This window comes from Pithys albifrons, chromosome 13, assembly GCF_047495875.1.
Source record: "Pithys albifrons albifrons isolate INPA30051 chromosome 13, PitAlb_v1, whole genome shotgun sequence".
In the NCBI taxonomy this organism is placed as follows: domain Eukaryota; kingdom Metazoa; phylum Chordata; class Aves; order Passeriformes; family Thamnophilidae; genus Pithys; species Pithys albifrons.
In genome coordinates, this window is record NC_092470.1 from 6,039,307 (window position 1) to 6,064,118 (window position 24,812).

General features: G+C 50.6%; 1 protein-coding gene across 8 annotated transcripts in view; it reads left to right on the forward strand.

Annotated features, from left to right (window-relative positions):
- Positions 1 to 24,812, forward strand: part of MYO9A (myosin IXA) — a 164,555-nt gene that overhangs the window by 127,618 nt on the left and 12,125 nt on the right. For 4 of the 8 annotated variants that reach the window (XM_071568066.1, XM_071568065.1, XM_071568070.1 and 1 more), the window contains 17 exons: positions 2,547 to 2,690; positions 3,329 to 3,368; positions 4,265 to 4,387; positions 8,072 to 8,152; positions 8,989 to 9,099; positions 10,088 to 10,210; positions 10,990 to 11,139; positions 11,971 to 12,281; positions 13,194 to 14,819; positions 16,100 to 16,181; positions 16,649 to 16,861; positions 21,429 to 21,541; positions 21,943 to 22,100; positions 22,476 to 22,699; positions 22,967 to 23,083; positions 23,546 to 23,734; positions 24,286 to 24,333. In XM_071568066.1, the coding sequence (XP_071424167.1) occupies positions 2,547 to 2,690; positions 3,329 to 3,368; positions 4,265 to 4,387; positions 8,072 to 8,152; positions 8,989 to 9,099; positions 10,088 to 10,210; positions 10,990 to 11,139; positions 11,971 to 12,281; positions 13,194 to 14,819; positions 16,100 to 16,181; positions 16,649 to 16,861; positions 21,429 to 21,541; positions 21,943 to 22,100; positions 22,476 to 22,699; positions 22,967 to 23,083; positions 23,546 to 23,734; positions 24,286 to 24,333 (3,853 nt within the window). The remainder of the gene's footprint in view (positions 1 to 2,546; positions 2,691 to 3,328; positions 3,369 to 4,264; positions 4,388 to 8,071; positions 8,153 to 8,988; positions 9,100 to 10,087; positions 10,211 to 10,989; positions 11,140 to 11,970; positions 12,282 to 13,193; positions 14,820 to 16,099; positions 16,182 to 16,648; positions 16,862 to 21,428; positions 21,542 to 21,942; positions 22,101 to 22,475; positions 22,700 to 22,966; positions 23,084 to 23,545; positions 23,735 to 24,285; positions 24,334 to 24,812) is intronic. The other 4 variants (XM_071568072.1, XM_071568074.1, XM_071568067.1 and 1 more) reach the window with 3 other exon arrangements.

Consider the following 24,812-nt stretch of genomic DNA (forward strand, 5'->3'; position numbering starts at 1 on the left):
CTCTTCCTCCTCCTCAGCAGCTCGTCCTGCCAACAGCCTCAGTGTGGTCCCTTTACTGGTATATTTGCACAAAATGTGCTTTCAAGCTGTCCTTACTCCTGTGTTCCTCCTCCTGTGGTACCTCGGGAGCGCAGTCTGGGATCTTTGCTTCCCTTGGGCATCAGCAGTGATGGGTCTCCAAATGCCACCTCTGCTCCTTCCTTCCCTCTGGAAGCACAAACTGGATCTCTCACAGGATCTCTACACACTGTCCTGGGCTTTTGGAGCAGGCAGGTGATGGGTGATTTTGCTCTGAAGAGTCATATCACACACGATAAATGGTGGTATTTCAGTTAAATTGCTCCTGTTGAGCAAAAAGAGGTGAATACAGGGGTGCAGGTCTAGAAGAGAGACTTCCTTTACCAGCTTTCCAGCAGATAGATGGGCAAGGGATTTATGGCACTAAATTAAACAGGAATTTGATTTCAAAGCCTCTCATGATCATGTGGTGGCTGATAAGGCTGCAGTTGTACATCCAACCCCCAGGATAGCCTGGGGCTTGTTTCTAAAAGCAATTTTGAGGCATGACATCACACAGGAAGTCATTGTGGAGGGTTTAGGGAGCCAAGAGCTCTCCTCTGATCTCAGAAGAAAGTGGACGGGTGGTTTGCACATGCTGGGGGAGACCAGCCCTCAGCAGAGCCATGTGTGGTGAGAGCGCCTTCACCGGCTGTGGGGTAACAAGAGCTGTGCCATGGGCAACCCAAACCACTGGGGCTGGCTGGGATCCTGCTGGTCTGGCTGCACTGATGACACTTCAGCGTGCTGGGATGTCTGAGCAGGTGCTGCTCGGTCTGTCTGGAAACAGCTGGTTGGGCTCAGTGAGAGAATTGACCTCCAAAGTTTGTGTCAGTCCCATATTTGTGGAGCCATCCTAAACTGGCCATAATAAGCAGAGCTGTCACTGCGTTTCTTGGCTTTTTCAAAACCACGTGGGAATTCCTAGGGTTTTCCCTTCTCTGGTCTTGTTCAGAGTCCCTGTATCCACACCCATCTCCAGCTGGAGAGGGCACTGAGGTTGGCAGGATTAATGAAGGGTTGTAGATCCCAAAAGTGGCTTCTGAGGTTTAGTGGTGTCCATCAACTGGTGGGTGTTTTTCCCACCTGTGAATAGGAGGTGTCTGAGGGATGGGAACCTTGCTGTAAAGAGAGAGAAGGTGGACAGGAGGGATCACCTGGATATTCCAGCTTCTCACCAGCCATCATTAAATTGAACCTGCTGTAAAAAAGCAGGTCCTGGAGTGCTCAGCCAGGGGTTTACTTTGCTGGGATTCATCCCTTCTTTGAATAGTGGTATATGTCAAAATGCTGATTTAGTGGGGCCACAAAGGAGTCTGAGGAGCGCTATGGCGCGTCAGGAAGGAGACGTTGCTGCAAGGCTCTGGCTCCAGGCTGAGCTTGCTCAAGGAGCAGCTTTACATCCTTTGTTTTTTCATTTCCATGTGACACTTGAGGTCTGCCTTTCCTCCAAATCCAGGCTTTGGAGGCAAAGGGCTGCTTTGTTGTCAGACCTCAGAAGTGGCCTGTACCAGAGGCCCCGTTTAAACCACTGTGTTCTTCAGCATCCTCATGACCTGGTGTTGCTTGGAGTTCCCTCCTATTCCATTTTCTCCTGGCTGAGGCAGCTCTGGGGGTGGTTGCAGACCCCACATCCTTCCTTAGATCACTTTTATTTCATGTGATGGTTTCTGCAAGGCTGATTAAAAGTTTAAAATTTTAAAAAAATAACAACCCACCACCAAAAACACACCACGAAGCCAGAAGTCTGGCCATTGGGTGCTGCCCATGAGAGACCTCATGTAACCCCAGACGCCACAGGAAGGCTCCTCAGCTCTGGAAGTTCTTTGCCCTGATGTGTAGTTTGGTCACAAGGATCGATTTCCCTCCCTCCAAGAGAGTATTTTGGTTCCTCTCCCCATTCCCTCCAGCCCTCCTGCAGCCAGGGGAGTGTTTCTGGAGCCCACAGCAATTCTGCTCCACAGCAGAGAGGGCCAAACTGGGGGCCTGATTTGTGATCAGGTCCCAGTGAGAGCTTCTGGGCCAACCCATCAGTCCAGCTGGGTCTGACAGCCTTCTTGGTGGCAAATAATTAGTTTGTTCCAAATTACATTTGCTTTTTCTTTTCCTAATGGAATGATTGTGGGAATTAGAGGCGGCAGAGTCGGCACCAGTGGTCATGGTCCAGAGGTCACATGGCCAGAGGTCATGGCCTCCTATCCCTAAGCCCACCAAAGGCATCTGGAGGTATCTGCAGGCTCCAGATTTCTGTCTGGGAGAGCTGGAGGCTGTTATTCTCCTGCTAATGTGATGCTTTTAAGAATATTTGATCTTTGAAAGGTGCTTAAGCAGCCAGTCACCTCATGTGGGGTCTGGCACCACAGACTCATCCCATGGGAGCAAATTAATGATGGGAAGAACAAAGCCCAGGCTCATTTTCTACCCATGGATTTTTTTAGGACCTCTTTTATTCTATCACCCAACTGTGGGTTTCGGTGTCGGTGTTGCAGGGACTCCTACGCGGTCGGCTGGAATGGCCGGATGGGGATGAGGCACAGCAGGCTCGCCAGCCCCGGCGCGCTCCTGGACAAGGACGGCATCTTCGTCAACGCCACCAACAGCAAACTGCTGGAGAGGGCCCACGGCATCCTCATGTCAGTACAGGAGGGACTCTGGGCTTATTCCTGGGGGCAGCAGGGGTGATGAGAGCAGGTGAACAGCCAGCAGAGCAAACTGCAGGGGTTTCCAGTGGACTTGGAGGCGTTTCCCAGTTGGGTGAAAGTGATCCCAGTGCGTTTACATGTCTGATTTAACTCTTACCAGTCATTCGTAATGGCAGAGCCAGAGAGGGGGGAGGAGGAGCAAACCTGCTGGTCAGCCCAGCGATGTGATGTGGTCACAGTTTTTAACATTAGGTCAAAGATTCCACTATAAATTGGGTGGGGAAATGATGATTCTCGCTGCAGCCTCGTGGGAAGGTCCAGAGAACATCCCATGGTGGTGGAGTTAATGTGGGGTAGGAGAAGCAGGAGGGTGGTCAGTCCTTCCCCTGTGCCGCTCCCTCACTCTACCCAAATTACCAGCACCCCATCATTCCTATTGGAACTATTCCTGTTATTTGGGTGCCTTCCTCTCCAGCCTGTGCCACTGAAGTTACAAACCCACCAGAGCAGCCCAGGGGCAGTGCAGGGTGGGGGCAGCAGCTGCTGAGGGGGATCTGGAAGGGCTGGTTTCACAAACTCCTCCGTTCCGCTCGCATGGATTAACCTGAGCTGTATATTTATTTCCTCAGGAGGAATAAGAACTTCAAGGCCAAACCAAACCTCCCAAAGGTGGGTGAGAAGCAGCATTTCTCCCTTGCTGGTCTCTGGGTCAAGGCTGAAGGTGCAGTGATGAGGTGCTGGTGGGTTATGAAGGAGATCACTGTGTCTACACCAAGACATTGCTCTGCTCGACTCTGTTCAGGGCTCTTTAATTTAAATTAACCCAAATTATTTCAGCCCTGATTTGTGCTGGGAGAGAGAGGTATGAGTACTTCCATCCTCCTTGGAGCTGCTCTGTCTCCTCTTTTCCTCCTCCTGGGAAGGAGCACGTACGTGCTGGTGCAATTCAGTAATTAAATCTCTACACTGAAATGAGAGAGCGGGTGATGCAGGAGGGCTGGTACCTGGCAGACAACACCCTTGTCTGATATTCACTGTCCCTCCATCTTGGCTGCACTTACTGCTTTTTAAGAGATGCCAAGAGATCTGTGGGACCCAGAACTACATCACATGTTGTGGTCCTTGGTGGTGCTCCATTGGAGGCTGGGACAGGAGACCAGGAGCAGCAAACATCAATTTGACTCCTCTCTGCACCCCTCTTGCACCTGGAGAGGCAACGATGCAATTCATTGATTAATTGAATCATGGAATGATTTGGATTGGAAAGAACCTTAACGCTCATCTCAATCCACCCCCTGCCATGGGCAGGGACACCTTCCACTATCCCAGGTTGCTCCAAGCCCTGTCCAACCTGGCCTTGGACACTTCCAGGGATGGGGCAGACAGAGCTTCTCTGCCCAGCCTATGGCAGGGCCTGCCCACCCTCACAGGGAATCCATCTCTCCGTGTTTCCCATTGAGGTTAAGTAGGGTGGTCATCTCAGGAAGTCCTGCAGAGGGTAAGGAGGGATATAGGACAGCAGGACAATAACATCTAGATTTTCTATGGAGTCTCTTTTTCCACAGCACCTGCTGGATGTGAAGTCCCTGAAGCACCTCACGAACCTGACACTGCACGACCGCATCACCAAATCCCTCCTGCATCTCCACAAGAAGAAAAAACCACCCAGCATCAGTGCCCAGTTCCAGGTAAGCCCTTGATACAGACCTGGATTAAAGCGAATGCTGCTCAGGGTCCCCAGGGTGCCCGGGAGGACACTCACAGGGCCCATCCTGCCCCATCCTCACCACCATTTAGGCCATGGATTCCACTGAGGACGTGGCTTGAGGAAGCTGGGAGACACCTTGGAGCTCTTTAAAGAGTGTAAATGGAGAGAACCAAGAGTGGTGATGGGTATGGTGGGGGATGAGAGGTGGAGCATGATGGGACACAGGGATCACAGAACATACTCTGAGCTGGAAGGGACGCACAAGGATCTTCAGTGAATGGCCCCTCCAGGGACTGAACCCACAACTTGGCACTATTAGCACCAGGTTCTAACCAGTCTGATTTCAGGACGAGCTGCAGAGGGGAGGTGTTGCTGCAGCCCTGCCCTCTGGGACCTCACTTTCCAAGCTGTCCCATTCTGGCACTTTCCCCACCAAATCCAGAAACTGCAAAATCCCAAAATGACAGTTTATGTAGTTTTTTTTCCTTGCATCCAGCACAACCTGTTCTCAGCCAGAATGGGAATTTTGATAGGGGCAGAAAGGTCAAAATCATTCTGAACCATCTCCAGACAGGGAGAGAATTCAGAGCAGGGATTCATCCAGCATCTGCTGTGCTCCAGCCACCCATCCTGGGAATTGCTGCAGGGAAAATCATCCTTCAGGGCCTTGGCAGTGCTGGGCTCACAGTTGGACTCGATGATCTTAAAGGTGTTTTCCAACCTAAATGATTCTGTGATTATTCTGTACATGCAGCAGGGCTTGGGAGCTGCTCCAAGGCACATGCATGAGCAGGTGGTGATATTAGAAAGCAGCTTTGCAGTGAAAAATTGATTTCTGAGCAAGTCTGGGCTGGGTTTGACTTGTAAGTTTGATTACTTTGGGTCTTTTTTGGAGATGTGTGTCATTTTTAGAAAGTCTCCATATGTAGGTAAAATTAAATAATTAAAAAGATATGCAGACACACATATATATAAACATATATATAATTTGCAGAATGCACATGTATATATTTATATGTGTGTATTTATGTATTTGAAGTAGACTTGGAGGCATTTTCCAGTTGGGTCAAAGTGACCCCAAGATATCTGACATGTCTGATTTATATATTTATAAATGCATGTATTTTTATTGCTACATGTTTTTATATTTATATACTAAGCTCAGTCTAGTCTGGTGATGTTCTGCTCAAAATTCACTTCTGCAGAGTTTCAATCATTCCCATGGGCTGGTTGAAACAGGAATGTCTTGGAGTGAAACACCTTCCCCAAACCTGGTCACCCTTCCAGCCAAACTTTGCAAAGCCTCAGGGGGCACAACTTATATTTTTAGATCTGTTTTCCTGGTGCATCTGAATCAAAGACCACTGATTCCATTGAACAGGTGTTGGAGGGAAGCATGTGGAGGGAGAAAGTGGTGAGATGGCTTTTCCAATCAGGGGCAGAGTAATCAAATTGTGGTGCATGGAACTCGGTCAACTGGCAGGAAACACAACTGGTTCCTCTCACGAGCTGGGGGCTGGTTTTTTGCAGATAAACTCTGCTTTGTGCCTCCACACTGGGCTCACAGCTGCTCCATCTCCGTGGATTTTTACTATCCCTATGCTTAGGGTAATCTGTAGCTGCCTTGGAGGGGGCTCCAGGAGCAGGGATGGCTTTCCCTGTGGAAAACCTAAAACTGCAGAGCCTCCCGTTTATCCCGTGGTGCCCTCGAGGCAGGGATGAAACAATTCCTCGCCCCCTGAAAGCCCCAGTGCAGGGGTGAAGGAGTGGGTGGCTGGGAAGGTTTGCAGGCACAGGGACAAAGGAGCAGGGTACGGGGTTAATCCGTGACCTGGCGTGTCCTTTGCGGATCGGTGATGGCCGGGGCTGGCGCCAGATGGCAGAGGGTGCCTGGACCATCTGCCGCCCGTGGGGCCCCTCTGGCTGCCCAGGGAATGGACACGGCCCCTCTGGCCACAGCCCCTCTGGCCACAGCCCCAGCCCATTCCCACAGTGCCCAGAGCCGGAGCGCTCGGCTCGCTGGGCTTTCCCAGGGCTCTGCAGCAAAGGGGTTACGGCCATTGGAGTGTCCAAAGGAGGGCGGGAAGAATGGGGAAGGGCCTGAGGGCGCTTGGTGTGTTCAGATGCAGAAGAGGAGACTGAGGAGAGTCCTCATTGCAGTTAAAACTTCCTTGGGAGGGGCAGAAGAGGGGCAGGCACTGATCTCTGCTCTGTGGGGACCAGGGACAGGACCCAGGGAATGGCCTGGAATTGTGTCAGGGCAGGGTTAGGTTGGACATTAGAAAAAGGCTCTTCCCCCAGAGGGTGGTTGGGCACAGACCAGGCTCCCCAGGGCAGTGGGCACAGCCCCAAGGCTGCGAGAGTTCCAGGAGTGTTTGGATGATCCTCTGGGGCACATGGAGTGACTGTTGGGGATGGACCTGTGCAGGGCTGAGGGTTGGACTGGATGGTCCTTGGGGGTCCCTTCCCACTCAGCATATTCTGGGATTCCCTTCCACCAGCCTGTGTGGGCACAGTGGGCTGCAGCAGCATCAGTGCTCATTGACAGCTCCCAAAAGGCTTTTTTTTTGTAAAAACAAAAGAGTAATTTCAGATTTTAAGAAGACCAGGAGCTCTGCCACATCGTGGCATTCCCTCTGCTCCCGGGACAGGAACAACAGGGATATTTGCATGAGGTGAACACACATAATGCAGCTGCACCACACGTGCCTGGGACCCAGTCCTTGCTCCTTCCCAAATCCTGGATGTGGATGAATTTTATTAAACATGAAAGGCTTCCTCTAAAGATGCCTTTGAAATGAGCAGAAGGCAGAAAAAGCCTTCCTGTGAGCAGATTTGGAGGCAAAACGCTGCTTTCCAATATCACACAGGTTGTTAACTCATATATTCAAAATTTTCCAGCTTTGCTTTTATGGGAAATATCCAACAGAATATCCTTTACACCACAGAGTTTTAAGCCCTATTAAAATCAGGACTAACTGACTCCGGAGCACGTTCCCAATGCTGTGTCAGTGACGAGCTCAGCAGTGGGAGATACCCGAAGTATTTGTAGGGCACAGCAAAAAAAATGCATCTGGGCTCAACACTCTGGTTTTCAACGTGGTTTGGTTCAAAGAGCTTGTGCTTTATCCCAAAAAATCCAGAATTTGTGAGGTGGAGGGATAACATCCTGCTGGAGCAGCTGGGCAGAGAGTGATGCCAATATAATTCATTTTTATGGGCTAGACTTAACGGTGGTGAAGAAACAAGAGGAATTCATTTTAGGCCAATGGTAAAGTTTTGACAAATCTGGAATAAATGCTGGAGTTACCTTTGATAAAGGAAAGTTTGATGGTGGTTTGTTGGTGCCTGGTGTAAATTCCTGTCTGGGAGCTCCCATTCATGGCTGGGCAAGGCTTTTGGGGCAGGCATTTGGGCTCTGGCAGAACCAGGAATCTCAAAATCCAGGCCAGAATTGTGTTTATCCCCTGCTGCTTTGTTGGGTGCAAAGACACAACCAGCCAAGTTGTTTGGGCTGGAACACTCATTTTGAGGGTAATAATTTCCCATCTGCCTGGTTTACTCATCATTTACTCCAGCTGTTGTTGGTTTCTGGTGTGAGCATTTGGATTTTCATTATCCATGGGGTTCTCCTCTCCCTTTCCCTGTGTCCTCTCCTTTGCAGGCGTCACTCAACAAGCTGATGGAGACCCTTGGCCAAGCAGAGCCATATTTTGTCAAGTGCATTCGATCCAACGCCGAAAAGGTAAATCCTGCCCTGGGAAAGCTGCTACAAATCAGCTTGGGAGGCAATTTTTACTGGGGTTAGAAAGAAAAGAAAGTCTCACATGGAGTGGGGTTTAGGAGACATGAGCAATGGATGTTTTCACCTGGGTATTGCTCCTGATAAACTGTGCTGGCTTTTCCTGTTGTTATGGAAACACATATGAAATTATATCATTCGAATTTATATGAAAAATACATTGGCTTTAATAAATGACTTTGACTCCTTAGAAGTCCTGCCACCCATAATAGAGCTTGACAGAGCCTTAAATCCACTTGTGCTGGGTCTGAGCCCTAAAGCTTCCTTAAAATAAGGTTTCTATGGGTAAAAGCAGATACTTTTAGAACAAGATTCATTGATCCAGCTGACTCTACAAGGCATCACATTTCTTGAATTTGACTTTAGGTATTTGTCTCATGGATTAAGGACCCTGAGTTTAAAATGCATGTTACAGAAGGGGTAGTTTGAGGATTAATCCTCCAGAGTTTTACTGAGGCTGAAGCTTTATGCCTTGGAGATTATTTAATTGCTCAAAATCTTACCCATTAGCTAGGCCTTTGGGGGGTCTAATTCAATTCAGGGGCTCCAAAAATCTTTATGGCTTTATTTATCCACTTAGTGTTTGAAAGTCTCAGAAGCAAACAGGATTCAATCCCAGTGGGATTAGGGCAGTTCCTGGGGACCCACGTTCCCTCCCTCCCAACGTGTATGTCATGCAGATGTGCGACATCTGCTGAACCCTTCTACCCCTCCACGCACTTCAAAGCTTCAGGGAAAGGAAATATTTGCTCATCCTTGGCCTGGTTTTCCCCCTGCAGCTGCCCCTGCGGTTCAGCGACAGCCTCGTGCTGCGGCAGCTGCGCTACACGGGGATGCTGGAGACCGTCCGCATTCGCCAGTCGGGATACAGCTGCAAGTACTCCTTCCAGGTTGAGTCCAAGGGCTTCTGTCTTTCACCACCTTTAGTGTCATCAGCAGAGTTCTCTGAGTGTTGCAGGCTCGATTTGTATCGGGGTAATTAATTTACAGCTCAGCAGGGCACTGGGTGTGATGGGCTGATGTCCACGTGGGGCAGTTCTGCACCATGCCCTGAGCCCCACGAGCCTCTCTAGACCTTGTGAGGGCTCCAAGCCCTCCTGCAGCCCGAGTTTTGACCAAAACCAGTATATTTTGTAACGTGGCCTCCCTTTTTGCAAGCAAAATATCTGATTTGCACATGCTCTCCTGCATCCCGTTGCGTCGGCATTGGCTGCGTCCCACCGGGAGGGGGATCAGCATCCTTGGAAACGCTCAGGAGTTATCCAGCTTTTCCTGTTTTCTGCTTTTCCATGTGTTAGCCAGGTTTTGTGCACATGTCAATCCTTTCATGCTTCACTGGTGCTGATTTGTTTCCTGCTGGTGGCTGCTTTGGGGCAGACGTCGTGTCCGGCGCAGCAGCTGCTTAGGAAAGGAAAAATGCTCCATAACTTTTGCCGGGAGCAGGGATCCCAACCTGACCTGGGAGCAGCTCTGCTCTCATAGCTCCTCTGCCCTTTGAGTCCTCCCAGCAGTAACCCACAGAGCATCTCAGAGATGCTTTGCAGATGCTGGTAACCAACCCCCTTCCCCAATGGCCCTTGCTGAGGATTCAGAGCAGTTTTCCCTCAGGATGACCCCGTGGCTCCTGCACAACCTCTCCTCCCACACTGCAATCCGTTTGAACATGGCTGGCTCCCTGCTTTGATGTGTTTCCTGTCAAACCACAAATAAGGGATGAAACTTGGTGTTCCCCAGTCCATAAAATGCTCTCTGTCCTTCTGCTCACTCCAGAGACCCCATTTCATGTGGCTAATGGAGCAAATCCGTTATTTATCGGACAAAGGGATGCAGCAGGACCCACCTAACCAAACCTTGGGCTTTCTTCTTTTTCCTTCTCAGGATTTTGTGAACCATTTCCATGTCCTTCTGCCACAAGGAGTCAGCCCATCTAAGCACAACATCCATGATTTCTTCCGGAAGATAAAACTTGATCCAGACAATTACCAAGTTGGAAGAACAATGGTAAATGTTCACCCTCAGCCCAGCTTTCGAGACACAGATATAACATTTGCCTGCATTTCTTTATGATAAATTAACATCTTTATATATAATTTCGTTACTGAGAATATTTTTTTCTGTTTGCCAGAATCCAATGGCTTAAATGAAACTTAATTTATGAACATGAAATAATGAGTAATACTGGATTTTTTTGCTGGTTGTAACAAGGCAGCATCCAAGAAACTCTGTCTGTGTGTAGACACAGCTTGATCTGATGGTTCTCATCCCCTCTCTGGGGTGAACAGTGACAGGACCCAGGGAGTGGCCTGAAGTTGTGCCAGGGGAGGTTTGGGTTGGATATCAGGGAAAGGTTCTTCCCCCAGAGGGTGGTTGGTCACTGAACAGGCTCCCCAGGGCAGTGGGCACAGCACCAAGGCTGCCAGAGCTCAAGGAGTGTTTGGATGATGCTCTGGGGCAGCGGGTGAGACTCTTAGGGATGGTCCTGTGCATGGCCAGGAGCTGGAGTTAATGATCCTTGTGGGTCCCTTCCAACTCAGCATGTTCTGGGATTCTATGATTTTGCCTCCCCTGATGGGCAAACAGAGACTCTGTGACTCAGAGCTTGGCCAGTCACAGGCTGCCCATGAAACTGCAGACACCTGTCAGAAGTGGCCTCACAAAAAATCAGCTCCTCAACTTCCTCCTGGGCCTCCAGGACACAGAAAACAGGAGGATTAAATGCCTTGTCTCATGGGCTGGGAGGCTTTCCGTGCTAGTGTGTTTTGTGGGGCTGTTTTGGGCAGGTCTTCATGAAGGAGCGGGAGCGGCAGCTGCTGCAGGACCTGCTGCACCAGGAGGTGCTGAGGCGGATCACACTTCTGCAGCGCTGGCTCCGCAGCCTCCTCTGCAGGAGGCAGTTCCTGAGCCTCCGGAGCGCCGCCGTCACCATACAGGTGGGTCTCAGTGCCGGGGACCTTGGCAGGGTAAAGTCCCTGAATCCTACAGATGGAGCCCATGGGTAAGATCAGGGCCCCTCTCTGAGGAAGGAGCTTCCAACCAGGATTTGACTCCTAGTGCCACAGTAAGTTGGGAATGGGGCAGGCAGAGCTGGAAGGGTTGCATGAAGGCAGGTCCCCACACAACAGTGAATATGAGTCAGCAGTGCCCTGGCAGCCAGAGGGCCAACCATGTCCTGGGGGGCATCAGGGGCCAGGGAGGGGATTGTCCCGCTCTGCTCTGCACTGGGGCAGCCTCACCTGCAAAACTGAGGCAGTTTTGGTTACCACAATATAAGGAAGATACAAAGTCATTAGAGAGTGTCAAAAGGAGGGCAATGAGGATGGGGAAGGCCTGGAGGGGCAGCTGAGGGCACTTGGTGTGTTCAGCTGCAGAAGAGGAGACTGAGAGGAGTCCTCATTGCAGTTAAAACTTCCTCAGGCAGAGGAGGGGCAGACACTGATCTCTGCTCTGTGGAGACCAGGAACAGGACTCAGGGAACAGGTTTCAGGTGTCAGGGCAGGTTTAGGTTGGATAGTAGAAAAAGGTCCTTCCCCCAGAGGGTGGTGGGCACTGACCAGGCTCCCCAGGGCAGTGGGCACGGCCCCAAGGCTGCGAGAGCTCCAGGAGTGTTAGGAAGATCCTCTGGGGCACATGGAGTGACTGTTGGGAATGGTCCTGTGCAGGGCCAGGGGTTGGACAGGATGGTCCCTGTGGGTACCTCCCTGCTGAGCTTATTCCGGGGTTCTGTGACCCCCGTTACAAGGAACCCCCTGCTGTGTTTGCAGAGATTTTGGCGGAGTTACCAGAGCCGAAAACAAGGCGAACCATCCCCAGACCCTCTGGTGCTCAGCAAAGCCGCCGTCATTCTGCAGACCCACTGGCGCGGCTTCGTGGAGCGCCGGCGGTTCCTGCAGATGCAGTTTGCAGCCCATCTCATCCAGAGCTGCTGGCGGCAGCACCACCAGCGCCGGCACGCCGCAGCCACCACCATCCAGGCAGCCTGGCGAGGCCACTGTGCCCGGCGGGTGTACACAGCCAGCAGGACCAGAGCCGTGTGCTTGCAGGCGGCGTGCCGGGGGTACTTGGCACGGCAAAGGTAACACCTTGGTCAGGCAGGAATGTGTTTTGTGGTGATGCCCACTGGGGAGGGAGGGGGGTGATGGGAAATGGGGCACTGCGGGGACTTGCAGAGCTCGGTGTCCCCTCGTGGCACCCGTGACCCTCTCCCGACCTGCGCTGGCCCTTCACTCCACGCTTTCTAACAAAGGAGTTTATTTAGCTGCACATCCTGCTCTTGGAATAAGCAGAGCCTATTTCAGGTTGGAGCACGTAGGCAGTGCAAAGCCAAGGCCATAAATACTCATGAGAGGTTGATTTTCCCCTTGGCAGCAGCACCAGTTTAAGTAGCCTATTTTTAACTCAGATTGCCTCACCGTTCTGGTGCTGCGCTGGCTCACAAGGACAAGGGATACCGGAGGGGACCAGGTTTGCAGCCATGCCTTGGCTCGCTGGCCACGGGGCAGGTCACGGTTCGCTCTCCGGAGGTGCTGCCTGCAAGGTGTGGAGCACCTTGACGTAGCGTGGAAGATTTGGGAGCTGCAAAGAGCTCTTGGCACCCGGTGCAAGTCCTTGCCGGTTGTTCCAGAGGCAGCCCGGGCAGGATGGCAGAGATGGAGAAGCCAAGGGGGTGCGATGGGTTAAGCTTTTGTGGCTCTGACAGCTTACGAAGGAGCTAGACCAGGTATGAAGGCTGGAGCTGCTGCTGTGGGCATGAGGGGACCTTCCAGGTGCATTGGGGCAGTCCTTGGGTACAGAGGTGGCAGAAGAGGAGAAGGGTGAAAATCAAACGTGCCCTCATGTTGCCTCGCACCAGATGTGCGAGGAGGGGTGTTTGAGGTGCCCACAGTCATGATGGTAGTGGTGCTGATGAGATGCCACCAGGGCAGCACCTTGAAGGGTTGTGAGTGGGCACAGGGGTGCAATATCCTGTTTTTCTGCCTTCTTGCAGGTTTAGAGCTTTGAAAGAGCAGCGCTTGAAAGAGCAGCAGCTGGAGAATGGCCTGTTGGGGAGAGAAGAGGATGGACTGGAGGCAGACAATGTGTTGGAAATTAAGGGCTCTGACCCATCTAAGTGGGAGGACAGCTCGTTTGAAGAGCGAGTGAGAGCTGTAGAGCAACATAAATCACTGATGGAGAATCATCAGGTGAATCACATGGACCCCCTGGATACATCCCTGTACAAAAGGCACGAGAGAGCCAGTAGCCAGAGCGGGATGGACACTGAAGAGGAGATCATCGTGAGAGAGAGACCCAAATCACTGGAGGATCTCAACCAGAAAAAAGTGGTTCGTGCAAAGAGAGAAAGCCGGAGGATGCGTGAGCTGGAGCAGGCAAAGTTCAGCTTGGAGCTGCTCAAGGTGCGCTCCACGGGCGGGCTGTCGCCCTCAGAGGAGCGGCGCTGGTCCACCGAGCTCGTGGCTGAGGCACTTCATTCCCCTCAGGGAACCCCCGAGAGCGAAAGCTCTCAGGGGAGCTTTGAGCTGTTAAGCTGTGAAGATACTCCAAGTAATAAACTGGTTTCCTTAGTCTTAGACGAGCACGAAGCACAGTCGTTTTCCACAGACTCCCTGCCCAGCAGTCCCCAGGCTATCCTGCAGGAGAAGGCTTTCTGTGCAGCAGATGGGAACAGTGGAATATCCAGCAGCAGCCAGATGCCTTCAGACTTGGAGGTGCCTGATAACCTTCCCGTAAAGGAGCACAGGGCTGGTGAGCCCCAGAATGTTCTAAAGGCACACCCAAGAGAATCCCTCCTTTCCAGCAACCTCCCTACCTTCTATGTTCCACCACAAGACCATGTGAAGGTGAAGCTGATGGAGAATAACCTGAGGAATAAAGCAGTGGAAAGAGAGGAGAGGACAGTGGCATTTTCTGAGGTCAGGAAGGACTCTGAGCCAGGCCAGGGCAAAGCCTTGGGAGAACAGGAAGAACAGAAGCCATCTACCAAGAGAGAGGAACGTGGAACAGTGACAGCAACACAGGCCCTTTCTCCAGACTCTGTCATCAAGAGGCTGGAAAAGCTCAATGTGGAGAAGGAGGAACGGCAAAAGCAACTTCAGCTGCAAAACGAGAGGGAGATGATGGAGCAGATCCGTCAGCAGAAGGAAATTCTGGAGCGGCAGCGCAAAGCCTTCGAGCAGCAAGGCAGGGTGGAGGCTTTGCAGAGGACTGAGCAGAGCAGAATGAAGGACCCCTCCCTCAAACCAACCAAAAAGCCAGACAGCCGGCCGCAGTCGGTCCTCATCCCGCCGCCCCAGGGCAGAGCAGAGCACGGCCCCAGCCCCGGCATGCCCCCCATCCCATCCGTGGACATCAAAGGCCTGACCGTTGGGGCCAGGGGCAGCTCCCCAGCCCACAGTGCCCCCAGGGACCGGCCCGTCAGCATGTTCGTGGAGCGCAGGGAAGGGCTGGAGCCCCGGAGCCACTCCAAACCGGCTCTGGACCCCAAGGACCACCCGGGCAGCCACTTGGCAAGGACAGAGCGCCTCCGGCAACCGCGGCTGCCCAGCCAGGCCTCTGAGGAGACGAGGGCAAGCCCCATGTTCTTCACACCAAAAGACAATCCCTTCGGGCTCCAGTGAGTAAGGAGAGGGTGGGCTTTCTCCTTAGGCTTTCTCCACAGGGACCTTTTTGTACAAATGGTTCAGAATGTTGTTTCTGGAGACTACAAAACTTGTAGTGAAACAAAACCAGGTTTGAGTTTAGCTCAGTTGGTTTGAGCACAGTGCTAATAATGCCAAGGTTGGGGGTTTGATCCCTGTAGGGACCATTCCCTTATGTGTTGGACTCAGTGATCCTTGTGGGTCCCTTCCAACTCAGGATATTCCATGATTCTTGGTCTTCTGGCAGCAGGCAGGGAAAGGTCAGAGGAAAGGGGGGAAAAAAGCTGGAAATACAATTTCTTGGTCTCCTATGGCATTATGTAAGCCAGGGAAGATAATCATGGACATCAGCAGGTGAAGGGACTCCATAAAGAGGCCCAATACTTTCATTTGCCCTGGGTGAACAGTGAGAGGAGTTCATCTCTCAAGGTAAAAGATGATGAAAAAATTCTTAGGATTTTTGGGTGGTCAGAGCAGAACTCAATGAGGCAAAAAACTTCAGGGTTTTCCTTGTTTCCCATATAATTAACACATCCAGCCAAGCCATTTGGACAACCTGACCATTGCAGATTAAAAACCAGCAACTCTCCAGAGAAAGTTTGGGATGTAGATGCACTTTTGGGATCGTGTGGCTCACATATGTAATTAATTACACATATAATGGGCTTAGCAGTTGCTCAGCTCTGTTGTGTTGCTTAACAATGGGCTGCTCCAGGACATAGTCTGGAGACCAGAGCAAGACCTTGGGACAACCTTTGCTCCCACTCTGTTGGGTTGCTTAAGGTGCCTTACCTAATTTGGGGTGGTTTTGGCCACCAAGCTCAAAAAAGACATAACTCCCCTCCCTCCAAATACTGCTGCACCCTTTCCAAGGCCAAAGCTCCCGGTGGATAACTGTTGGGAACTCAAGGTACCTCCAAGTGTGGTGGTCTTGCAGTTTCTGTGCCATTACTCTGGGAGAAGATTCCTGTTTAAAATTTCTTTTCCTGGTTCATGCGCAGAACAAGCAACAGGGAAAAGAATTTCTGCATTTTGCTTTTTATTCTGCGAAAGAACCATCCTTGATGGATAAAGGTGACAGGCAGAAAGTTATATCTTCTCGTGCTTTTGGTATTAACTCAATTCGTGAAGAATTCCAAGCAGTTCCGAAACCTCATGACCCCACACTTGCAATTTGGTCTTGACTGCTTGGGCTGGGCAGTTGTGGGAAGGCTTTTGGGAGAAGATGGAACATCCCTGTTCTGTTGTGTTTCAGCAGAGAAGCAAACCATCAATGCCTTTCCAAGGGGGAACTAGCGAGGAAGCCGTTTAAGATGTCGGGCTCTGGCAGAGGAGAGGTGAGTTGGGACTTCTTTGTTTTCTATTTTCATTGGAAAGGGGGAAAAGTAACTTACTCTGCCAGTGTTCCCTCAAAAGCTTCAAAGAAGGGAGCTCTGAAGCACAAGGCATAGGCAGAGAAGGGGGATATGATGGCAGAGCTACTTTCACACCTCTTAAAATAAAAGCCCTGAAGGATTAATTGGCAGCAGCTCTGGATGATCCCGCGATGCTGAGGGCAAACACTGTCCAACGCCGTCTTGTCTTGGTTTGGTTTAACCTCCGTTTGAGTAACACCCATGATTGTCCATTCCCACTGTCCTGTCCTGGTTTTTGTTTTTCCTGGCCCTTTGCTTTTTTCCCTGGATGTCCCATCGCGGCCCGTCCGTGGTGCCGCTCAGAGATGTCTCATGGCGGCGTGGGTAGACCGTCCCTTTCGTTTTAAAACCCTTCTCGTTTTGTTTTGTTTTATCCTTTGGTCAAGCAGGTTCCCAGACCGAGCCATAAAAAGAAAGCCCGCATGGCGCGGACGCGCTCCGATTTCTTGACTAGAGGTACTTTTGCTGATGGGGAGGGGGATACGGAGGAAGAGGATTACGATGGCAGTTTTGAGTTCCTTCTCTCCTCTGAGCCACCTCCTGACCCCGAGGCGGTGCCAGCGGCCCGGCTGGGGCAGGCCTGGTACAGTGACTCCGAAATGGTAATTTTCCCAACCTGGTGGGGGAGATGAAACCCAGGGAGCGAGCGGAGCTGTGGGAGCCTTTCTCTCTGCTAACCTTAGCTGCACTGATCCCTCCAGCGCTTCTTTTCCCGCTCCCAAGGATGCTGTAGGTGGGGAAACACAGCAGAAATAGAGGCAAAATCATGGAATCAGAGAATGGCCTGGGTTGGAAGGGACTTTAAAGCCCATGGCATTCTAACCCCTTGCCATGGACAAGGACACCTTCCACTAGACCAGGGTGCACAGACGTCCATCCAAGCTGTATTTCTTGGCCCTGGGGATGTTTTCTGGCTTGATTTGATACCCACCACACTTTCCATGGCTTTGCTGGAGCATCACAACTTGTATTGCACAGCTGCCTGTTTTGGGGGGTTTAACCTCAGCAGCAAAGTTCCCCTTTGAACCTTTGGACCTAGAAATGGTCTGCACACATCTACAGAAAAAATGAAATGAAATATTACACAAAAAGCAACACACAGCAAAGAAAGTTATAAAAATCCTGCACTTCCTCTTACTTTGGATTTGTTGTCCTTAGCCACAGTATCCAGTAATAACTCAGTCCTGTTATCAGAGCGATGCTGGCACACTGTGTCTTACAGAAAGCAAATCCATGGAAACTGGGCAATAAAACCAGAGTGAGAATGAAATGGGGTTTAAAACAAAACCAAACAAACAACCTGAGTGGTTTTTCCAAGCGCAGTCTCAGTTGTCCCTTGCCAGGTCCTACTTGAGCCTATGCTGTGGAGTATTTGCATCTCAGGCTTAATCTCCCTCCCACATAAGCTGCTTTTGGAAAATCACAAACCGAGAGGTTTCAGGAGTAGAAGAGGCCAACAGTCTCCAACCCACACTGGTTTTTTTTCCTGAGGTGCTGGAGATGTTCCCATAGAAGTGTGGATAAACACCAGGAATCATCTCCTATGCGAGCTTGGCTGGAGCGATGGGGAGAGCTGCCTTGTTCCTCTGCTCCAGCTGCGCTGCAGGACGTGGGGCTGAGCATAAAACCAAAACACGGCATGAAACCCAAAGCCAGCCCTTTATTTTGTGCCACAGCTTTGCTGTGGGTCCGGCAAACATCCCGTCCCATCCTAAAATCTGCTTTTCCAAGAAAGGCAGGTAGCCAAGGAGGGCTTTTCATGACTTTTCTTTTAAGGGCTTTTATTATAAAGGATAAGTTTTCCCAGAATAATTTCCTCTCTGGAAGTGGGCAGAGATTTGCAAATTCCTTGGGTTTTTTGATAAATTTCCATGAGCTTTGAGACTGGAGTATTCAAAACATGATTGAAAGATGCAGCTCTATGAACTGAGATGGCTTGGCTGCATCTTTGTGCATCTCCCTGCTCATGGATTGGGAAAGGGAGGATTTTGTGCAGTAAAATGCATTTTTCCACATAGAATCACAGAATCATTTAGGTTGGGAAAGATCCCTGAGATCATTCAAGTCCAACCATTAGCCCGGCACCAAACCATGTCCTCAGGTGCCATAGCCTGGCAAGGGGCTGTGCTGTCCCCGGAATGCCGCGCTGTGCTCCTGGAGCTGCCCATGTACAGAGGGGAATTGTAGCTGTGGAAATCCTTCCCGCTGGGACGTGGAAGGTGCTGGGCTGGCACTTGGCAAGCTCCATCCTTGGGAGCATCCTGGCTCACGCACTCTTCGGAAGTTCTCCTTGGGACTCTGCTCCCCTGGTTTAACAGCTCTCACCGCATGCAGTAGGAGTAGGTGCCAACTCTCTCTTGTCTCTCCTGTGTCCCTCTTCTCCTCTGCTCTCCATCTCTGGCTCTCACTGTTGGGCAGCACTTTCCCCCCTCGTGTGGTTGAGTTCTGCTTTGTAGCCAACACTGTCCGTGCAGTCGTGTGCTCCGCGCTCCCCTCCGTCTGTGTGTCCTGACAACGTGTCCAGTGTTTCCATTTGTCTTCTGTATTGCAGGTTTGGGTCCAGCCCTTGGCCTTGTGGCTTGTCTGGGTCAGGATCATCACAAGTAGCACAATTTAGGGGCTATTTATCTGTATCAGAGCCCAGTTGGGTGCTGTAGATGGTGGGGCAGCCTGAGATGGAGCGACACTGGGGCGTGTTGGGTTGGGTGCACACTCAGGGGGTTGATGTCTGTGCAGACACATCCACTGTGTCTTGTGATGGTCACATGAAGACGAGTTGGGCTGCCCATTTTAGAGTGGCTCAATGGCTCCTTCAGACAGCTCCTGCCCCCAGCTACAACTTTCCAAAAAAGCCTCTTTAGTGTCCTGCTCAGCGGCCGAGAGCTGCTGGAGGATGAGAGAGAGATCCTGTGCAACCTCGTGAAGCTGAGCATGTGATGGCTCACCAGCTGCACTGGCCTGAACTGCCTGTTTTGCCCATTTTTTTGATGGCATCAAGTCACTGGTTGTGTGTCCCAGTGGAAACTGATGCTCCTGACCCATGTCTGGGGTATCCCAGAGCAGCAAACACCAAGAGCATCTGCAGCCAGAGCTGAAAGCCAAGGTGCACCAGTACATGGGGTGGCTGCTGCCAGTTGACTCTAAGGTGCCTTTAAGGCTGAAGGGCTTCCAGACAAGACCAAAATTCAAATGTTGCCCAAGATTTTTGGCTGGTGAAAGCTGAGGCTTAACCTACGGTGTGGTGAGACACATCTGAGCGGGAGGAGCAGCCCCTGGCTGTGGTCTGCAGGTATTAACAGCCCTGTGGTTGGCACCTAAGCCTGGAGAGCTTTCCTGCAGCAGATAAATGGAAAGGCCTTGGCTGGCAGAACCACACCAGAAATACCCTCTGAAAACACCCTTCTTTGGAAAAGACTCCATAGAGAGAGACCTGGAGAATGAACCAGTCGCTTTGCCCCACTCTCCACACTGAAACTGTGAATTGACAAACCTCAGTTCAAGTATCTGTCACCAGCTGATCCTAAGCACAGCTGAAGAGCCAGCAAAGAAAGAAGATCTCTTGTTCTAATCCATCCAGAGGGATCATTTTGCTTCAGGAAGCTTTTCCATGCCTGCTGGGACAGGTCACTTGGCCACAGTTACCTCATGGGTGGGCAAAACAGGCTGCTCTTTCAGAGGGAAAGTATTTGGTCTGTTCTTCGTCCAGGAGACAAATCCAGACACCCAGTTATTGCCATTTGCCCTCCTGATGCTTTGTGGTGTTCCCCAGCCAGGGATTTTCTGATGCAGAGGCTCATCTTGACATCTGAAAAGGTTTCCCATCCAGACAAGGACCTTCCCTTTGGCAAAGTCCCTCAACCAGAGGGATCTCACACCAAAAATGCCTTTTAATTCTAATTTTCTAAAGCTGGAAATTTAAAAGGTTGAAATTACTCAAGCAAAACTATATTGTGGGAGCAAATATTTTAATAGATCATTCTTAAAACAAGTAGTAAGTTTGGGCTGGATGGAGATCATTTCCATGGGGTTTGAGTTGGTGTCCCTCCACAGTTTGTGTGTGATCATCACCTAAATGTAGGAATGACAGGAACAAAAATCCCTCTGATGGTTTAGGCAGTTTCTGACTTTCCCAGTGACGATTTTGCTTTGTGTGCTGCCATCTCCTGGCTCATAGAAAGGTTGGTCCAGGAGTGGGAAATAAAACTCTGAAGAGGAATAAATATGGTAAATGTGACTCCCCTGCAGCCCGTATTTTATAGAATTTTATTTAAAATATTTTTATTATATATTATTAAATACTTTTAATAGAGGAAAAATGCTTTAAAACACAGTGAGTTCAGCAGAGACATTGAGCTGATGGGAAAACTACAGGAGATACTGAGCTATCATCTCCCAAATCCATTCATACAACCTGATTCCCTCCTTTCCTCATGGTGAAAGTGTCTCCTCCAGGAATCCAGCTCCAAAATCGCAGCTGCAATTGGAAAAGAGAGCAATAATTGTTTGGGGTTTTTTTTAAACATGGCAAGACTATTTCTGACCTACTTCACAGGATCCCATTAGGTTGAATTACTGCAAATTCATTCCACCCTTTAAAATGATTCCAGGGCATTTTTTTTAATGGTGGCAAAATTGAGGTATTTTCTATTAAATGAAAAAATTCTTCATTTAAAGGGTTCATTTGGATGTGTCCTTGGCACAAAGACTTGGGTCTCCTTTTCAGTCAAGTCCTCAACTTTACAGTTCTGGGAACTGCCTGCAGCTCTGCTGGGGCAGATCCAGCTGGTTGAAGGTTCCTTTGGGGCTGAGAACACCACAAATCACTTCATCATGGCTTGACATGACCCTTCTGGGATGGAGATTTGGGATCAAGGTGCTGGAGCAGTTGTGCAGGCTGAGCAATAAGGACCCGTGGTTTGGTGCAAACTGATGTTCATCACTGATTGCTCATAGGGAAAGAAGGTTGGACCTCCATGTAGAGCTGGAGGAAGGGAAACACCTTTCTTTTGGGAGTCACCAATTTCTTTGGTGGCAGCTGGCTCAGCAGGACTGTAGGCTTTCACCCATAGGCAATAAAGACATAGCATGAAATATCTAGTTTTTGCTAGGGAAAAAAGTGCTCCCAAGAACTGCCTTGTTTTTAAATCTTCCTGCTTGGACTCGTTACAGACAGTGCAGCGATTCGCCGCTGGGGAAGGCCAGACCAAGCTGCACAAAACCATGTCCCAGGGGGAGATCGGGAAGCTGGCGGGAACGCAGAAGGGCCTGGCTCCGGATGGGAGGTAGGAAATGTGGCTGGAGATGGGAGACATGTCCTTCCTGTGTCCTTCCTGCTCTCCATGGCCTTGTTGAATCCTCTGGGCCCCTCTGGAACTCCACCATCCAAAGCAGCTGCAGTTACTCATCCCACCTTTCCCACACGACCGTGGATATGCCCAATTAAAAGAGCTGTCCTGCTCACGATTCCATTTCCATGATGTGGGCCAGACGTCCCACCCCAACCCACCCAACTGCACGTGTCACACTGAGGTTTCTTCCTTTGCTGAGGATGAGTAGCCACATTTCCCTGGTAGAAATTGTGTGTATTTAACTCCTCAAACACCAGGAAGGTCCATGGGGTTGTGTTGGGTAGGAGGACATTTTCCTAGTTAAGGCAGTTCCTCTTTCCACGACTTATTTCCAGGCCCCATCGAGCCAAGATGAGGTTCTGGGTGAAGGGAAAGCAGGGGGAGAAGAAGACCCCCCGGGAGAAGCTCGCTACCCAGTCGGAGCTGCTGGAGCTGTACGCGGAGCAGGAAGCCCCCGGCAGGGAGGTGATTCCTGGCTTGCAGCTTGGAGAAGGTAAGAGGGGGTGGGACACAGTGCCAGTGTTGTAAGGAGCAGGGAATCTGGGTTGGGAAATTGGGAAATGGCCATGTTGGCTCATGTCTCTTAATTCATGGATGACAAGTAGGTTAGAGGGTGGGATCCATAATGGATCTCAAGGAATTCCATGTAGCTAATCCTCCTGCCCACCATCTGGACAAGGACAGATGTTTTCCCTCTGGAGGCAGGAAGTAACCAAAGGAGAAGTGACATTTAATCTTCCTTGTGAGTACCACCCAGGGCTGTTCTCCTCTGCAGGTTTATTCCCATGCCCATCTCTCTGGTTCAGTGGCACGATAATTTTGCACCTGCCCTTCAGTCTCTTTCCCTGTTTTCATTTATCCCCCACAGAGTTGGGTCCTCACCACCTCACCCCGCCACGGAGTCCGGAGCTGTCCGGGATCTACCGGCGGGAGTTTAAGGAGAACAAGGAACCCTCTCCCAAAGTGAAACGCAAGCGCAGCGTCAAGATCAGCAACGTGGCCCTGGAGCCTGTGCAGTGGCAGAACGACTCCCTGCAGATCATCACCAGTGCCGCCGACCTCAAGAGCATGGATGAGTTCCTGCTGAAAAAGGTAACTCCTGTCCCACACCAGCAGAGCTCCAAGAGCAGGCTGAGGCAGCAAAGTCCATATTATCCAGGAGGCAGCTGTCACAGTGCTAATAATTAATCTAAGGCTGCTTGGGAGAAGTTTCTAGTTGTCAGAAGAAACCACCCTGTGGTTGTGGTAAACATTGTCTGCCTGTGGTAGAGCAGCTGCTTGTTGGTGCAGCTTCACCTCACACAGAGCTCTGCTGCAGCACAAGGGACATGGGTGAAAAAAACCCCTTTGTTTTCCCAGATGAATGAACTGGACAACGAGGACAGCAAGAAGGACACGCTGGTGGATGTCGTGTTCAAGAAAGCACTGAAGGAATTCCGACAAAACATCTTCAGCTTCTACTCCTCAGCCTTGGCGGTGAGTGACTGGATGGCAGGTGAGAACTTCTGCCTCCAGGAGAAATGGGATGCTCTGGGTCCACCTGGGGGTACAGAAGTTGCCAAGCCTTCCATTCCTGGTCTCCTCATCCCAAAAGAGGGATGTGCTTCCTCTGCGTTCAGTGTGGTGTAACTCCTCCCCCTCATTACCCAGCTCTCAGAGTGCGCTGAGTGTAGATTCCTGATCCGTGTCACAGCTCTGCTCCCAGCCAAAGGGGAGATGACAGAAAGTCAATAAACTCCAATTTGCCACTCAAAGTGCCTGGGAACCTTTGGGAGTGGTGGAAATGTCTGATCCTTTTTTCCTCCTCTTCATTCTACTTGAACTTCCCCTGAGCAGCTGCAAGTCAGTGAGGCTGAAATAATTGTCTGGGGTAGAAAAGGCTCCGTAAAAGTCTGGGCTCTGTAAAAATCACTTTTTTTTCTTCTGTTTCCTTAAAAGATGGATGATGGGAAAAGCATCCGCTACAAGGACCTCTACGCCTTATTCGAGCAGATTCTGGAGAAGACCATGAGGCTTGAGCAGAGGGACTGGAGTGAGTCTCCAGTTAAAGTCTGGGTCAATACCTTCAAAGTCTTCCTGGATGAATATATGATAGAGTACAAACCCCTGGACTACACTGTGGGGAAGGTACTCAGCACTTTTCTTAAGCCCCTTGAAGATTTGGGAACGGTCTTTCCGTGGGGTTGTGCTTTCTGTAGACACGTGGGAATCCATGTTGTCTTCTCTGCTCTAACTGAGCTGGCCCACCCAAGCCAGCATTAAGTGACTCAATGGTTGTGTGTCACTGGGCTCAGCAAACCCCAGTTCACATCTGGGCTAAGCTGGGCCTTGGCCAATGCCAACATGTAGATGTTGCCTCCAGGGTAAAGCTCCAACCAACCAGCTTGGATGGTTGAAAAGGCAGCTTCTGGTGCTGCTTCTTTAGTTTTGGGTGTTTTGTTCAACCTTTGAGGGACAGTGAAAAACACAAAGCTTCCCTGAAGATGGGAACAGTTGTCCAGGGAAATTCTGAAAATGAGGTGATCCATAGGAGAGTTTTCTAGAGTGACTCTCCTGGGGTTGCAGGTGCACTGGAAGATGGGGCTGGAAGGCACCAGGCAATGTTAGATATGAGGCCTCTCTCCTCTTTCCCTGGGGGAAATGCCCATAAATACACTTAAATCTCTTTCTTGTACCAGGTGCCAAAAACAGAACGGAAAAAGAGAAGGAAAAAGGAAGCGGATGTGGTGAGTTGACCCCTCTGTGCCTGTGCATTAACAAATGAATGTCCTTGGGGCCAGAATGACAAGACCTTCTCATGGCACATCCTGTGGTGAGATCTGAACATCAGCCACAAAAGGATGTGCTGGAAAGATGGAGGATTTGGTTTGCTTGGCCAAGGTTGTTCTCTGAAAACATGTCCCACATCAGCCAAGCATGAAGAGCCGAGAGTGAAACATTGCAGCTCCTGTTCTCCTAAAGGATATGGTAGTTCTGGGAAGGATGCAGGGGCAGAGCCAAAAAAGGAGGCTGTGGATGCGTAGAAGACCTTAACTTGGGGAAGTTGACCAGCCACCCTCAGTCAAACAGTTTCCAACTGTGGTGGTTGGGTTCCCACACAGGCTGGGTGTTGGTTTGGGTTGTCTGTGGGGTACTGGGCTGAAAAAGAAACAAGAACAGCAAAGAAAAGCAAATACCAGCTCAGAGTTGGAGAGCTGAGCACATC